Consider the following 16,403-nt stretch of genomic DNA (forward strand, 5'->3'; position numbering starts at 1 on the left):
ACAGTGGCAGAGGCAGTTATGTGTCGCATTTTCACATCAATCATTGTTTACTGATGGAGGAGTCATTGAATGCCCTCTAAGTCTTGAACGCAGCACAACTGACGAGGTTGGTGAAACACTTGGCAACCGTATTGGATTCTCTCACTGTGTTGTTTTATTGTGATGTCATCGCCTCCTTCTGAGAAATGTAATTATGTCGGTCTCTCCGGGGTGCAGACACAGCCAAGTGATAGATCTGGGATTCCCACAAATGGGAAATGTCCGGCAAATATTCCGGCTTAACTTATTTATTGTAGACAGAGATGGCATTCCAATAGCAGTAATACTGATCTACTGTGTGGCTTTTATCGATCAGGACTGGAAGGCCCTATTGCAGCACTGCCTCAGTCTGTAGTATGATGTATTGCCATGTTTAGCAAAATACACTCTTATACAGTAGATTCATGACTGTCATAGGCTGCTACACTATCCTTCCTGGATTCTTCCCTCTCTCATTGGCGTCATAATGTTGACGTCTCCGATGGGGGAAACAAGGTCGGTTTGTTTCCTAAATCCAGATGAAATCCTGAGATTAAAGCCTAAAAAAGATCCTGTGATCAGTGGTAATAGCAGCATGCTGTCATTTTAATCACACTACCATACCCTGTCTGTCTCCCAACTGGGTCTGTTCTTTATGGTAAATCTGGCGATGTCTGTGCTCATGATTACATAATAATGGATAGTGAGCACACTAATATTTGACTGTGTACTGGATGAGGTGTCTGGAAAGCATAGTGACAGGCTACAGGTATTTATGACACTGACATGGTGCATCTCTCTGCTGTAGTTGTCATACAGTAAGATCACGGCTTTTCTACAAATATTTTCACACGCAAAAAACATGACAGTTATGCAAAAAAATATATATGGTTAGCACATCATAAAACAATGACTGTCTCCTCCTAGTTTCAAGGTCTGGGAGGTTTCTCTGAAGGCTGACCCTACAGGCATCATGTAGTCTCCCTGGCATTGCTGTCACTTGTCGTTAGCGATGGTGTAAAAGGGCATTAGAAGTGAGGGGGCTCCAGAAAGGAATGCATACCGTGCTGTTTGTGTTGTCCAAGAATAGGTTATAGTCCCAACAATTTGGACAATTATAACAGTGTCTCTACCCGGCTATTTCCTAATCAGCCGACCCTGACGGGGAAAACCTCATTATGCTTGTCGTGTCACTGGTTTGTAGCCCCTGGCAACGTGATTAAGAGTGAACACCAGATTCTTCAGGTGAGAGAGAGGAGGGGTTCGCGGAACAAGATAATCATAGTGATCACGTTAATACCTAGACATAACATGACTTAACTGGCAGAGTAATGTTCCAGAAATCTCTACACAGATGAGCTGTAACAGTAAGAAATAAGCTGTTAGCTGTCGTTGAGCAAATATTTAGGTTGTTTGTGTTTCGGAAAGTGAATGAGATCCTAACCCTTGACCTTAATACATTTGCGCATCAGTTTTATTCCCCTCAGGCACTGACAGGACAGCCTCACTGCTGGCTGGAGCTGACAATTGTGTGTGTGTGTGTGTGTGTGTGTGTGTGCATATCTGTGCCTGCGTGCACGTTTGTGCATATGCCTGCAAGTGTGATTGACAGCTAGGCTGATCTCTGCTGTGTTATTCTAGACCTGTGTATTAATCTCTGTCCTGTGTCCCTCTCTGCAGATTGTGGCCTTACGGGAGCAGAATGCCCACATCCAGAGGAAGGTGGCGTCAGGGGACGGGTCAGAGGACATGCTGGAGGGCACTGATGCCAGCCAGAAGGTACATAGCAAGGTGGGCGTCCATTGCGTTTACTGTCCTTCTTTTTCTCTGTCAATATCCACAGCTTTTTATTGTTGATCATTTATCTCATGTGTTACTATCATTACGTTGACAGGGCTAACACTCAACATTTCAGTTTTCACATCAATGTAAACCTGTCGGATATATATACTTTCAACCCCCATTTTCATTGTTTCAACACAGTTGTCCATTCATAGTCTGTGTTATCAGTATCATCGTGGTATCAAGCATGTTATCATTTCACTAGCTCGATAGATACAGGCCTTCACTGTCAGCACAGTGTCTTTGAGCAGCCAGCTAGGCAGCGTGAAGGACACCCACAATCAGGTGATGTGTACTGTCTATGACCCCACCAGATTCCATTATACTGGAGCTCCCAAACTTCTGACTACATCTGCATACAAATGGTCTGAGATCAAATGTCCCATAATGCATCCACACTTCCATGATTAGTCAGACCAGAGTGAAGCACAGTACCTTGAGCAGTCAAAGCGTAGAGAATTTCCCAATCCTCTCAGATATCAATACAGCACTTAGAATGCAGAAATCAACAGTGTCTTAGTCTCACAGAGGCTGCTACTGCAGGACAACAAACATCAATGACAATTCAATTCTAGCTCTCGTCTCATGGTTTGGATGTGAGCTGAATCTCTAGGCTCGTGGATGAGCTGCACCTCGTGATGGGGACACGTTGTCAGGAGTGTACGATTCAGTTGAGCCTGACTGGGCGACAGCTGTCTGTGGCCTGTCATTCTGCAGAGTAGGGGGGTGGGGATGAGGGTGGTTGGAAGGTTGAAACTCCCCGTCACACACACCCTCCTTGGGGTTAGTGAGAGGGGAGTCACTCACTGTCACCATGCTGAGGTTTGAAGAGGTAGTCATGGCAGCCTTTTTAAGGTTCCGTCCAGAGGTAGTCATGGCAGCCTCGTTAAGGTTCCATCCAGAGGTAGTCATGGCAGCCTCGTTAAGGTTCCATCCAGAGGTAGTCATGGCAGCCTCGTTAAGGTTCCGTCCAGAGGTAGTCATGGCAGCCTTTGTAAGGTTCCGTCCAGAGGTAGTCATGGCAGCCTCGTTAAGGTTCCATCCAGAGGTAGTCATGGCAGCCTCGTTAAGGTTCCATCCAGAGGTAGTCATGGCAGCCTCGTTAAGGTTCCATCCAGAGGTAGTCATGGCAGCCTCGTTAAGGTTCCATCCAGAGGTAGTCATGGCAGCCTCGTTAAGGTTCCATCCAGAGGTAGTCATGGCAGCCTCGTTAAGGTTCCATCCAGAGGTAGTCATGGCAGCCTCGTTAAGGTTCCATCCAGAGGTAGTCATGGCAGCCTCGTTAAGGTTCCATCCAGAGGTAGTCATGGCAGCCTCGTTAAGGTTCCATCCAGAGGTAGTCATGGCAGCCTCGTTAAGGTTCCATCCAGAAGTAGTCATGGCAGCCTCGTTAATGTTCCATCCAGAGGGAGTGACACGGATGATCTGCAGGGCTACTTCCTCCCGGGGGGGCGGGGCAGAGCCCTCCTCTCTGTCTCACTGCTCCTGGGTAGAAGGGTGTTGGAGTAGAGTGAACACACAACAGTCGTCAGGAATGAACCAACAGGTCACATCATGACGCGGGGCATAGAGCTAGCTTTACCTGACGAGCCTGCTAGTGCAGTCAGGCAACCATGGCCTTTCCCTTCACTCTCTGCACTTCTAACCATCAAGGCCTCAATATTATATAGTGATCGAAACTCAGACTATTTCCTGTTGAATACTAAGACCAAGAAGATTTAACCATAGCGGTAATCTTTTACAGTTAGCCATTTCAAAAGATAAAACCTAAGTTAGGCTAGCTTTTACTGACATGCCCAAGCCACTGACATGAAATTTAGCAGCGCTGTGAAGTTGCTGTGATATATAGACAGCTAGACGTATAAAACGGGTCTAATTTAGCAAAAGGAAACAGTGCACAGTAGCTTGTTCCCTACCAGATCAATCTGCCTCGATGGAGAAACAATGTTTAACTCCATGTCAATCCCTCCTAAAGGCATTGTTACGAGTGTCAAGTCCACCTCGTCCCCAACTGGATAACTTCCCTGCAGGCTTTACGAGTATACTCTCAGACGCGCCGCAATGAAGTTTTTATTTCGAGAACCGGCTGTATAAATTGTTATCTCTGGGAAAAGCTCAAACCAGCCTGCACTAAAAGCCAAGCTAAGATAAATCCCAAGGTTTGTCCATTATGAGAGTAGACTGATGTGTTGGTATTAAAACCAGTGGGCTGATTTAACGGGGCCTGTTGCCTTACACAGTGAATCATTGATCACAGGCAGTAGGGAGAGCGGCTCAATTAGGGCTGTATGGCCAGATGGATGGGTATGGATGGGCAGCTGGCCCTGGTACATGAGGATGGGTAGAGGAGGGAGAGAGAGGGGGGTGTAGAAGAAAGAGAGAATGGAGAGGAGAGACAGACAGAAAGAGAGAGGGAGAGGAAAAGAAAAACATAACTCCCCCTCTCTCTGTGTCTCTCTCTCTTACTCTGTGTCTCTCTCTGTGTCTCTCTCTCTCTCTCTCTCTCTCTCTTACTCTGTCTCTCTCTCTCTCTCTCTGTGTCTCTCTCCCTCTCTGTGTCTCTCTCTCTCTGTGTCTCTCTCTCTCTCTCTCTCTCTCTCTCTGTGTCTCTCTCTCTCTCTGTCTGTGTGTCTCTCTCTCTCTCTCTCTCTCTCTCTCTCTCTCTCTCTCTCTCTCTCTCTCTCTCTCTCTGGTGTGTCTCTCTCTCTCTCGCTCTCTGTCTCTCTCTCTCTCTCTCTCTCTCTCTCTCTCTCTCTCTGTGTGTGTCTCTCTCTCTCTACTCTGTCTCCCTCTCTCTCTGTGTGTGTGTGTGTGTCTCTCTCTCTCTCTGTGTCTCTCTATCTCCCTCCCTCTCTCTCTCTGTCTCTCTTTCTCTCTCTGTGTGTGTGTGTCTCTCTCTCTCTGTCTCTCTGTGTGTCTCTCTCTCTGTGTCTCTCTGTGTGTATCTCTCTCTCTCCCTCCCTCCCAGAGTCGAACCAAATCATATTCCTAATGCAAGTGCCAAACCAATCTCTCAATGCAGTCTGGAGTAATCTTTATAGTGCCTCCGTCACCCTGGCTGTGTGTCCATCTGAAATAAAACCAGAATAGGGGGCCAACAACCTCCAGCTCCTAAATGTATTAGAGCTATGTTTCTCCACCGGGAAATGCAGAGGTCTGAAGAGGGATCTAGTCTGATTCAAGGCCCTCTCAGCCTGTACTTCAGCACTCACTGCAGAAGGCTTGACTGGAAATGATGTTGTTTCAGGTCATCCATTTCAATTCAGCTAGCTAAAACAGTTTGAGTTGGTAGAAAAGCGCTGTATTACAAGGTTAAGGTCAATTCCATTATTTCAATTAAATCAACCCACAAAAAACTGAAATAGCTGAAAAGCAATTTTGAAATCCATTTAGAAATTCATTATTTTTTATTTTTTATTCTTCACTTAGCTACTGATTTGACTGAATGGAAATGGAGTTTATACAGTAAGAGTCAAAACTTCTGGTTAAATGTCTCATTCTCTCTCATTCCCTCTCCCCCTGGTCCTCCAGCGCCTGTCCAACGGCTCCATGGAGTCGGCCCATGAGGCGGGCCAGGTGGTGGAGCTGCAGGACCTGCTGGAGAAGCAGAACTATGAGCTGGCCCAGATGAAGGAGCGCATGTCTTCCCTGTCGTCCCGTGTCTCCGAGGTGGAGCAGGAGCTGGACACCGCACGCAAGGACCTCATCAAGACAGAGGAGATGAGTACCAAGTACCAGAGGGACATCAAAGAGGTGAGGAGAGAGGTACATTCAAATGAGATGCACCCACTCTCTAAGGAGACACACACACACACACAGTTAGTTGAGAGTTAGGGTTGTTGAGAACATACATTAACAAGCATGAGGGACCTATGCATTCACTCCCTCAACCTCCTCTCTGACGACTTAGAGAGGAGTTACTGCCTCAGACAATCTGGAGGGTTCTCGGAAAAGTCATGTATCCATGCTTCTTTCTACCCATTGGTACTCAGAGATGGACTCTTCTCATCTGTCCTGTGCTATAGGCAGACCATTATAGTCACACAATCACTGGCCCCTCTGATTTGGAGGAGAATTGAATATCTATCCAGTGATGTGAATCAGAATGTGACCTGGCTCTTGGTCCACCTAGCTAGCGGCTAGCCCTGGTTGAGATTTCTATTGGTTGCTAATGATGATGGAAGGCTGGGCTCAGGGAGTGAGATCCAGCTAGTACACTGATCTCAGATCCTTTATCAGCCCAGCCCTCTTAAGTAATTACCACTGTCTGAGAACAGTGTTATATCATAACAACGCTGGAGGACATTTCCTTCCCCTCTATACACACACTCACTGAGACTCCATACAGGAAATTAACCGGAGGAGATTTAGGGAGATACGGTTTGTGCTGTTGAGAGGGAAATGTACTCAACTGTGTGTGTCTGTGCATTGTACATGTACATCTGTGTGTGTGTGCCTACAGGCTATGTGTCAGAAGGAGGACATGGAAGAGAGGATCGTCACTCTGGAGAAGCGGTACCTCAGCGCCCAGAGAGAGTCCACCTCCCTGCACGACATCAGTGACAAACTGGAGAATGAGCTGGCCAATAAGGAAGCCTTCCTCAGACAGGTCACTTACCCTCTTCCACCAATCCTAACTTTAACCATTAGAGTAGTGGGGGAGCTGGGGGGATACAAAACTGAGCTAAGATCAGCATCTGAGGGATACTTTAACCTACAGCAGTGGTCTCCACTGACCCACTTTAAACTTTGGTTTTAGGGTCTCAACCCAGAAGGAATCAGAAGTGTCCCCACCGTGGGTTCCACCCACCTAGAACAACTATGCCCTTTAGTACATGTTATCGCTAAGGCAAAACTCAATTCCATCTGGTGTCTCTGGTTTAACAAAACTTACATCCATCTGGCGTCTCTGGTTTAATAAAACTCAATTCCATCTGGCATCTCTGGTTTAATAAAACTCAATTCTATCTGGTGTTTCTGGTTTAATAAAACTCAATTCCATCTTTCGTCTCTGGTTTAACAAAACCCAATTCCATCTGGCGTCTCTGGTTTAACAAAACTCAATCCCATCTGGCGTCTCTGGTTTAACAAAACTCAATCCCATCTGGCGTCTCTGGTTTAAAGCAGATCTCCATGGGCTCAGGAGGCTGATCGTTCTCTACATTAAGGGAGTACCGTAGTTACAATAGCATACATATTTGCTGAAATCCCCTGCGATCTGGAGAATAACACAGCGTTCGTTGCCAGTAGTGGATGAAGGATAACTCTCGTCTTTGATTAATAAGAGTTCAGAACATTCTGAAACGAGAGGACATCTTGACATTGTGTTTAACTCCAGCTGAGTCGTTTGCGTATTGGTCAGGGTTTTTATTGTAGCTACTTGAAGATGCTGTGTGGGTGGATGTGCATGGTTTCTGTGCCTGGGCTATTTGGTATTGTGAATAATGTTATGATTAAGGAGGGGGAGCAATCACAGATACAGCACCAACAGCTGAGCTCAAGGCAGATGGATTTTCATTTTTAAAAATAGCCAAGCTATAGAGAACACACACATATACACACACGCACATGAATCCGCATTGCTAGACAGAAAGTACTCTGTTCACATTTAAGCAATAAGTCCTGAGGAGAGTGTCACCAGTCCGGTGCAACCTGTGCCGGCTCCCCGCACTCGCCTTGAAGTGCGTGTCACCAGTCTGGTGCTACCTGTACAAGCTCCACGCACTAGGCCTCCAGTGCGCACTCACAATCCAAAATTGTGCTGTATATTCATTGCCCATGTCATAGGTTATTTGTAAACAATACATATTGATACATTACTAGATCAAACACAATCTGCAAAAATGACAAGTGGGTGATGGTGATTTCAGAACCAAAGTGGGGGGGACAAAAAACATTGCCACCCCTAATCTGATAGTGGGGTGGCTCAGCTCAGGTGCCTTACATAGTACATACACCATAGACATACATCATTTACAAACAAACACACTTCAGAATAGATAGATTCAGCTCAGAGAGGCCCAGCTCATGAGCTCCATCAGCAGCAGATATTGAATGTCAAAAGGAATGTGTTTATGCAACAAATGTTTCTGCAGCTAATCGTATCGCATCAAATCGCATCGATTCGTTCTCTACTCAAACTGAATGCACCGAATCGTTTCACACTTAAATGTATCGTTCCTATATCGTATTGGAGCCCTTATATCTAGATAGGTATCGAATCGTCACTCATAAGGATTGATTGAAATGTCCGTAAACACACCAGCCAGCTGGTCTGCGCATGCTCTGAGGACGCAGCCGGGGAGGGTTAACACTTTTAAATGTTTTACTCACGTCGGCTGTGGTATGTATACTGTATTCTGTTCTATATGTATTACATGTGACTGAGTTTGTCCAGAAATACTCAGATAATGCTCTTGAGATTGGCATTGAGTGGAACTCCATGTGTGATATGGGACGAGGTCATAAGTCACAATGTTTTCCTCTGTGTGTGTGTTTCCCTGTGCATGCATTGCGTGTGTGTGCGTGTGTGTGTGTGTGCAGATGGAGGATAAGAACAGGCAGCTGCTGGAGCGTTTGGAGATAGCAGAGCAGAAGCTGCAGCAGACTATGAGAAAGGCTGAGACCCTGCCAGAGGTGGAGGCTGAACTGGCCCAGAGGATAGCAGCACTCACCAAGGTGAGAGGACACACACACACACACACACAGTCACACACACATAAACACAGACGCAGCACACGTTGCTCCCATCATTAAAGTAACTCCAGTGCTTCCAGATTTCTATGAATTATGACCTAAAATGAAATACAATATGAGTGAAATAGTTTCCTTCCCAATTTTTTGAAATTGAAATTAATTATGTTAAAAAGCATATTTACTGTGTTGGAATGTTGTGGGCATACCGCATGGTGTGGGCGTATACCGATCATATAAAATATTCATGCAAGTAGACCGCTGATTGGCCAGCTCATCCTCCAGGAGGAAATAGCAAGCATTTTTCAAACAGAGGTGGGGTCTTTTATGTGTTCTTTTCCAATTAATGCTTTGGCCACAAATATGAGTATAGGATGAGTCAGCAAAATGATTTGGGTATGAGTTAACAGAATATGAACTTTTAAAAGTGAGATTGTCACTGGACAGTTACTTTAACCACGCCATCATATTCTAGGAGAAGTCATTTCAACACTGCTTATGTACAGTGGGGCAAAAAAGTATTTAGTCAGCCACCAATTGTGCAAGTTCTCCCACTTAAAAAGATGAGAGAGGCCTGTAATTTTCATCATAGGTACACTTCAACTATGACAGACAAAATGAGGGAAAAAAATCCAGAAAATCACATTGTAGGATTTTTAATGAATTTATTTGCAAATTATGGTGGATAATAATTATTTGATCACCTACAAACAAGCAAGATTTCTGGCTCTCACAGACCTGTAACTTCTTTAAGAGGCTCCTCTGTCCTCCACTCATTACCTGTATTAATGGCACCGGTTTGAACTTGTTATCAGTATAAAAGACACCTGTCCACAACCTCAAACAGCCACACTCCAAACTCCACTATGGCCAAGACCAAAGAGCTGTCAAAGGACACCAGAAACAAAATTGTAGACCTGCACCAGGCTGGGAAGACTGAATCTGCAATAGGTAAGCAGCTTGGTTTGAAGAAATCAACTGTGGGAGCAATTATTAGGAAATGGAAGACATACAAGACCACTGATAATCTCCCTCGATCTGGGGCTCCACGCAAGATCTCACCCCGTGGGGTCAAAATGATCACAAGAACGGTGAGCAAAAATCCCAGAACCACACGGGGGGACCTAGTAAATGACCTGCAGAGAGCTGGGACCAAAGTAACAAAGCCTACCATCAGTAACACACTACGCCGCCAGGGACTCAAATCCTGCAGTGCCAGACATGTCCCCCTGCTTAAGCCAGTACATGTCCAGGCCCATCTGAAGTTTGCTAGAGAGCATTTGGATGATCCAGAAGAAGATTGGGAGAATGTCATATGGTCAGATGAAACCAAAATATAACTTTTTTGTAAAAACTCAACTCGTCGTGTTTGGAGGACAAAGAATGCTGAGTTGCATCCAAAGAACACCATACCTACCGTGAAGCATGGGGGTGGAAACATCAGGCTTTGGAGCTGTTTTTCTGCAAAGGGACCAGGACGATTGATCCTTGTAAAGGAAAGAATGAATGGGGCCATGTATCGTGAGATTTTGAGTGAAAACCTCCTTCCATCAGCAAGGGCATTGAAGATGAAACGAGGCTGGGTCTTTCAGCATGACAATGATCCCAAACACACCGCCCGGGCAACGAAGGAGTGGCTTCGTAAGAAGCATTTCAAGGTCCTGGAGTGGCCTAGCCAGTCTCCAGATCTCAACCCCATAGAAAATCTTTGGAGGGAGTTTGAAGGTCCGTGTTGCCCTGCAAAAGCCCCAAAACATCACTGCTCTAGAGGAGATCTGCATGGAGGAATGGGCCAAAATACCAGCAACACTGTGTGAAAACCTTGTGAAGACTTACAGAAAACGTTTGACCTCTGTCATTGCCAACAAAGGGTATATAACAAAGTATTGAGAAACTTTTGTTATTCACCAAATACTTATTTTCCACCATAATTTGCAAATAAATTCATAAAAAATCCTACAATGTGATTTTCAGATATTTTTTCTCATTTTGTCTGTCATAGTTGAAGTGTACCTATGATGAAAATTACAGGCCTCTCTCATCTTTTTAAGTGGGAGAACTTGGACAATTGGTTGACTAAATACTTTTTTGCCCCACTGTATAACTGATTATCATCATACATGTAGAATATTCCGGAGTGTCTTTTCAATAATGTGTTGTTTGTTATGTGTTAGTACTGTATGTGCAGGCTATGCATGTGATCACCTCTGACCCTGTGATATGTTCCTCTCCTCTCCTGCTGCCCCATAGTCTGACTCGAGCTCCGCCTCCTCTCCTGATGATTATCAGTTTGTTATGGAAGCTAAACTCCAAGACATGAACTCCATTCTTAGGAAGGTAGTCTCACAGGGTGCCACAGTACTGTCGCTAAATACTAGACTACATAAAAAAAAAAAATCCATGCTGGTTTTCTTTCTTTATGTTGTCGCGAGTCATTGTACTGGGATTGCTTGTGGGGGATATTTGTTTTTCCGTAGGCAGGGTTGAAACTGTGGGGATAGCTGCATGTCACTGGCTGGGCTCATTGCTAGTAGACTTAACTGCTGCAGCAACTGCTTGTGACCTGGCCCTTCTCTCACCCCTCTCTCTACCTGTGCTTTGGTGATCTATCTGTTCCATCTGAGACTGGAGGAGTAGAGGCTTTTGGCTCTGTCTTGTCTTGTTGCCCCTGCATTATGTGCCTGTGTTGCCCTCCATGGCTGCTAAACTGGCGGGTCATTGTGCCCCCTGCCCCCCTTTCTCCCCCCCCCCACCCCTGTCTCTGTGGTGGCCCCTGCAGGCGGAGGAGCGCCACGGCAGCATCGAGGAACGCATGAGGCACCTGGAGGGCCAGCTGGAGGAGAAGCACCAGGAGCTGCTCAGAGTGAGTCATCCCCGGGGGACTATGCTAACATGCTAGGCTAGGCTAGGTTATGCTACACGATGCAATGCCGCCTTTGTGCTGACCATGGGCAGCCTAGCTTACTAGCTGCCATAAGGCTAGTATGCTAGATTAAGCTACATGCTGCTACATTCTGCTTTTGAAAGTCACACACTTTGTATTTTTTGTCCCCCTCAGGCTCGGCAGAGAGAAAAGATGAACGAGGAACACAACAAGCGCCTGTCGGACACGGTGGACAGACTTCTCACAGAGTCCAACGAACGTCTTCAGCTCCACCTGAAAGAGAGGATGGCTGCTCTGGAAGAGAAGGTTAAACATGGAGACCACATCAATACCAATATGTCCTAAAGTTTTATTTCAGATGAATTTGAGGAAATAGCCATAGATTGACTGGAATACTTCCCTTTCCATTTCAGAACGTTTTAATACAAGACTCGGAAGGCTACAGAAAACAGTACGAGGATTCAATCCATGAAAAAGTACGTCCCCCCGGATCAGAAATTATTCCGTTTTTCTCTCCCTCAGTTTTTAATTTTACTCGAGGTTGGTTTAATAAAGTGCTTTTTAATAGATAAATAATGATCTGGGTGTTGGACTTTAGGTTTAATTTGTTATCATCTTCTCCATTGAATATTCACAAGAAACCGTTGCTCTCGGTTCAGATAGTGAGATAGAAATCCATAACCAGGCAGAGTACGAGAACTGACGAGCAAGTGCTGTCCAATCATGTTGTGGAGATTGAAATTGAAATCCAGGGTTTTACAGTAATGAATAAGAAACTTCACAAGGTTTTCTGTACACCTCATGTTGTCCCTGTTTCCCGGCTTCCCTCCAGACTCATCTGGCAGATGAGATAGACAAGCTGAGATCAGAGTTGGACCAGTTCCGACTGAGAACAGGCTCACTCACAGAACCCACTCTGTCACGGTATGGGTGAGTTTGTAGGACTGTGTGTGTGTGTGTGTGTGTGTGCATATACACTGAGTGTACAAAACATTATGAACACCTTCCTAATATTGAGTTGCCCCCCCCCTCCCTTTTGCCCTCAATTTGTCAGGGCATGGACTCTACAAGGTGTTTACAGTTGTGTCAGGTTGGCTGGATGTCCTTTGGGTGGTGGATCATTCTTGATACACACGGGAAACTGTTGAGCGTGAAAAACCCAGCACAGTTGCAGTTCTTGAGACAAACCAGTGCCTCTGGCACCTACTACCACATCCTGTTCCAATGCACTTTATCCTTTGTCTTGCCCATTGGCACACATGGCACACAAGGGATCATGGCTGTTACCTGAATTCACCAGGTCATTCTATGTTATGGAAGGGGCATGTGTCCGTAATGTTTTGTACTCTCACTGTAGTTTGTGTGCGTTTGTGTATGTGTGTCTGGTTGGGGGATTCCTTTTATATAGATATCCTACAGAAACCCTCAGAAATAATGTGGCATGTCTCTGTTTGTTCAAGATGGAGTAGTGACAGAACATAACTGTAACATTTTCCCAACATCTCCGTTTAGATTCAGCTACATTTCTCTGGTTAGAGATAGCATCACTACACAGATCACTCTGCTTCTCTCCAATACCTACATTAAAATTAGATGTTATTTTTCCACTGACAAAATGTGTGATGAAGTCCAATAACTTGGCTAGAGTTCTGTGATGACAGCAGCTGTCATGATCTCCTGATTGTCCTCTTCAGTCACAACTCATTAAAAAAGCAATTTGCCACCGGTTGAAAACCACACAAACACTGACTGTTGATTCCTTACAAATTGCCTGATGCGTCACACCACTGTCTTCCTACTAGATAAACAAACAGGCCATTTTAAACAAGCAGATCCTCTTGGTTTTGGTATTATTCTTTGCACAATATCTGCGATTTCAGTGCTGCCTTTGAACAAACTTGATGTTACGGTGTCTGACATGCATGTTCTCTCTCTCTCTCTGTGTTTCTGTCTCTCTCTTTATCTATCTATCTATCTATCTATCTATCTATCTATCTATCTATCAGGTCTCACCTGGACACATCGGGGGAGCTCCGCTTCTCCCTGGGCTCCCTGGCTGAGAGCCAGTCAGACCACTACCGGTCAGCCAAGGTCATCCGCAGGCCCAGGAGAGGACGCATGGGTCTCCACAGGGACGAGAGCAAGGTCAGGAACTAGTCTTTCTCTGGTCAGCCAGGAGAGCTTAAACAAGTACAGATAAAGTCTTTGAACTCAGGTCTGTATGACATACATGGTTGCATGGAGACAGACGGTTAGCATTAGCACGACAGAGGGAAAACTGTTGGAGATGGGTATGATTGGTTAGCATTAGCATGACAGAGGGAAAACTGTTGGAGATGGGTATGATTGGTTAGCATTAGCATGACAGAGGGAAAACTGTTGGAGATGGGTATGATTGGTTAGCATTAGCATGACAGAGGGAAAACTGTTGGAGATGGGTATGATTGGTTAGCATTAGCACGACAAAGGGAAAACTGTTGGAGATGGGTATGATTGGTTAGCATTAGCATGACAGAGGGAAAACTGTTGGAGATGGGTATGATTGGTTAGCATTAGCAAGACAGAGGGAAAACTGTTGGAGATGGGTATGATTGGTTAGCATTAGCACGACAGAGGGAAAACTGTTGGAGATTCGTACGATTGGTTAGCATTAGCATGACAGAGGGAAACCTGTTGGAGATGGGTATGATTGGTTAGCATTAGCATGACAGAGGTAAAACTGTTGGAGATGGGTATGATTGGTTAGCATTAGCATGACAGAGGTAAAACTGCTGGAGATGGGCATGATTGGTTAGCATTAGCACGACAGAGGGAAACCTGTTGGAGATGGGTATGATTGGTTAGCATTAGCATGACAGAGGGAAACCTGTTGGAGATGGGTATGATTGGTTAGCATTAGCACGACAGAGGGAAACCTGTTGGAGATGGGTATGATTGGTTAGCATTGCCTTTGAGGATCAGTGTTATAAATTGCTACTGTTACAGTGTCTCAGGATTGTAACATAAATCACCATGGAGACTGAAATAACCTGGAGATAAATACTGACATTCAGCATTAATCTTAGAAGCTTGTTTCAGCATTTTTTTTTTAAATTAAAAACTATTTAATGGCTTATTAAGATACTTTGGGGTGTATTGAAAGTCATGCCTCATTATTTTGTCTGATGAAAGGAGAATTATGAGACATTTTAGGCTCCCTGAAGCTGACAGCTTTACTTAGCCAATTATTTTATCAAACCGAAATACTGCATTGAATGCATTAATTATAATGTGTGCTGTAATATTTGTACAGTGCAAAAAAATATTCAAGTCTCTTTACATAAAACCTTCACATCTCTCTACAGTTATGTCATCCTGCCCATGATCTTTTACCAGGATTACCTCAAGAACACTCCCTTCCCTTGATTAGTGCACACTTCTGTATCTGTGAACCCTCCCTCCCCTACAGGCTAAGTCACTGGGGGAGCACGAGTGGCGCTCTCAGCAGCTAGGCATCCTGGGTAGCCACCCGTTTGAGAGTGAGATGTCTGACATGTCGGACATTGATGACGATGACCGGGAAACCATGTTCAGCTCCATGGACCTGCTGTCCCCCGGCGGTCACTCAGACGCCCAGACCCTAGCCATGATGCTGCAGGAGCAGCTGGACGCCATTAACAAAGAGATACGGTACGGGACTTTAACCCTGCTCTTATTGGACAGACCATGCTAGGGACCAGACATTTACCTGACTTTAACCCTGCTCTTATTGGACAGACCATACTAGGGACCAGACATTTACCTGACTTTAACCCTGCTCTAATTGGACAGACCATGCTAGGGACCAGACATTTACCTGACTTTAACCCTGCTCTTATTGGACAGACCATGCTAGGGACCAGACATTTACCTGACTTTAACCCTGCTCTTATTGGACAGACCATGCTAGGGACCAGACATTTACCTGACTTTAACCCTTCTCTTATTGGACAGGCCATGCTGGGGACCAGACATTTACCTGACTTTAACCCTGCTCTTATTGGACAGACCATGCTGGGGACCAGACATTTACCTGACTTTAACCCTGCTCTTATTGGACAGACCATGCTGGGGACCAGACATTTACCTGACTTTAACCCTGCTCTTATTGGACAGACCATGCTAGGGACCAGACATTTACCTGACTTTAACCCTGCTCTTATTGGACAGACCATGCTAGGGACCAGACATTTACCTGACTTTAACCCTGCTCTTATTGGACAGACCATGCTAGGGACCAGACATTTACCTGACTTTAACCCTGCTCTTATTGGACAGACCATGCTAGGGACCAGACATTTACCTGACTTTAACCCTTCTCTTATTGGACAGGCCATGCTGGGGACCAGACATTTACCTGACTTTAACCCTTCTCTTATTGGACAGGCCATGCTGGGGACCAGACATTTACCTGACTTTAACCCTGCTCTTATTGGACAGACCATGCTGGGGACCAGACATTTACCTGACTTTAACCCTGCTCTTATTGGACAGACCATGCTGGGGACCAGACATTTACCTGACTTTAACCCTGCTCTTATTGGACAGACCATGCTAGGGACCAGACATTTACCTGACTTTAACCCTGCTCTTATTGGACAGACCATGCTAGGGACCAGACATTTACCTGACTTTAACCCTGCTCTTATTGGACAGACCATGCTAGGGACCAGACATTTACCTGACTTTAACCCTGCTCTTATTGGACAGACCATGCTAGGGACCAGACATTTACCTGACTTTAACCCTTCTCTTATTGGACAGGCCATGCTGGGGACCAGACATTTACCTGACTTTAACCCTGCTCTTATTGGACAGACCATGCTGGGGACCAGACATTTACCTGACTTTAACCCTGCTCTTATTGGACAGACCATGCTGGGGACCAGACAATTACCTGACTTTAACCCTTCTCTTATTGGACAGGCCATGCTGGGGACCAGACATT

The 16,403-nt window shown here is 45.3% G+C and overlaps 1 protein-coding gene across 7 annotated transcripts in view; it reads left to right on the forward strand.

The window, feature by feature from the left end:
- Window positions 1-16,403, forward strand: part of LOC109864522 (liprin-alpha-2) — a 223,912-nt gene that overhangs the window by 171,615 nt on the left and 35,894 nt on the right. For 2 of the 7 annotated variants that reach the window (XM_031798036.1, XM_031798044.1), the window contains exons 6-15: window positions 1,699-1,809; window positions 5,392-5,625; window positions 6,323-6,469; window positions 8,404-8,538; window positions 11,333-11,416; window positions 11,612-11,743; window positions 11,851-11,913; window positions 12,270-12,367; window positions 13,444-13,582; window positions 14,886-15,106. In XM_031798036.1, the coding sequence (XP_031653896.1) occupies window positions 1,699-1,809; window positions 5,392-5,625; window positions 6,323-6,469; window positions 8,404-8,538; window positions 11,333-11,416; window positions 11,612-11,743; window positions 11,851-11,913; window positions 12,270-12,367; window positions 13,444-13,582; window positions 14,886-15,106 (1,364 nt within the window). The remainder of the gene's footprint in view (window positions 1-1,698; window positions 1,810-5,391; window positions 5,626-6,322; window positions 6,470-8,403; window positions 8,539-11,332; window positions 11,417-11,611; window positions 11,744-11,850; window positions 11,914-12,269; window positions 12,368-13,443; window positions 13,583-14,885; window positions 15,107-16,403) is intronic. The other 5 variants (XM_031798037.1, XM_031798041.1, XM_031798040.1 and 2 more) reach the window with 5 other exon arrangements.

This window comes from Oncorhynchus kisutch, linkage group LG19 (assembly GCF_002021735.2).
Source record: "Oncorhynchus kisutch isolate 150728-3 linkage group LG19, Okis_V2, whole genome shotgun sequence".
NCBI lineage: Eukaryota > Metazoa > Chordata > Actinopteri > Salmoniformes > Salmonidae > Oncorhynchus > Oncorhynchus kisutch.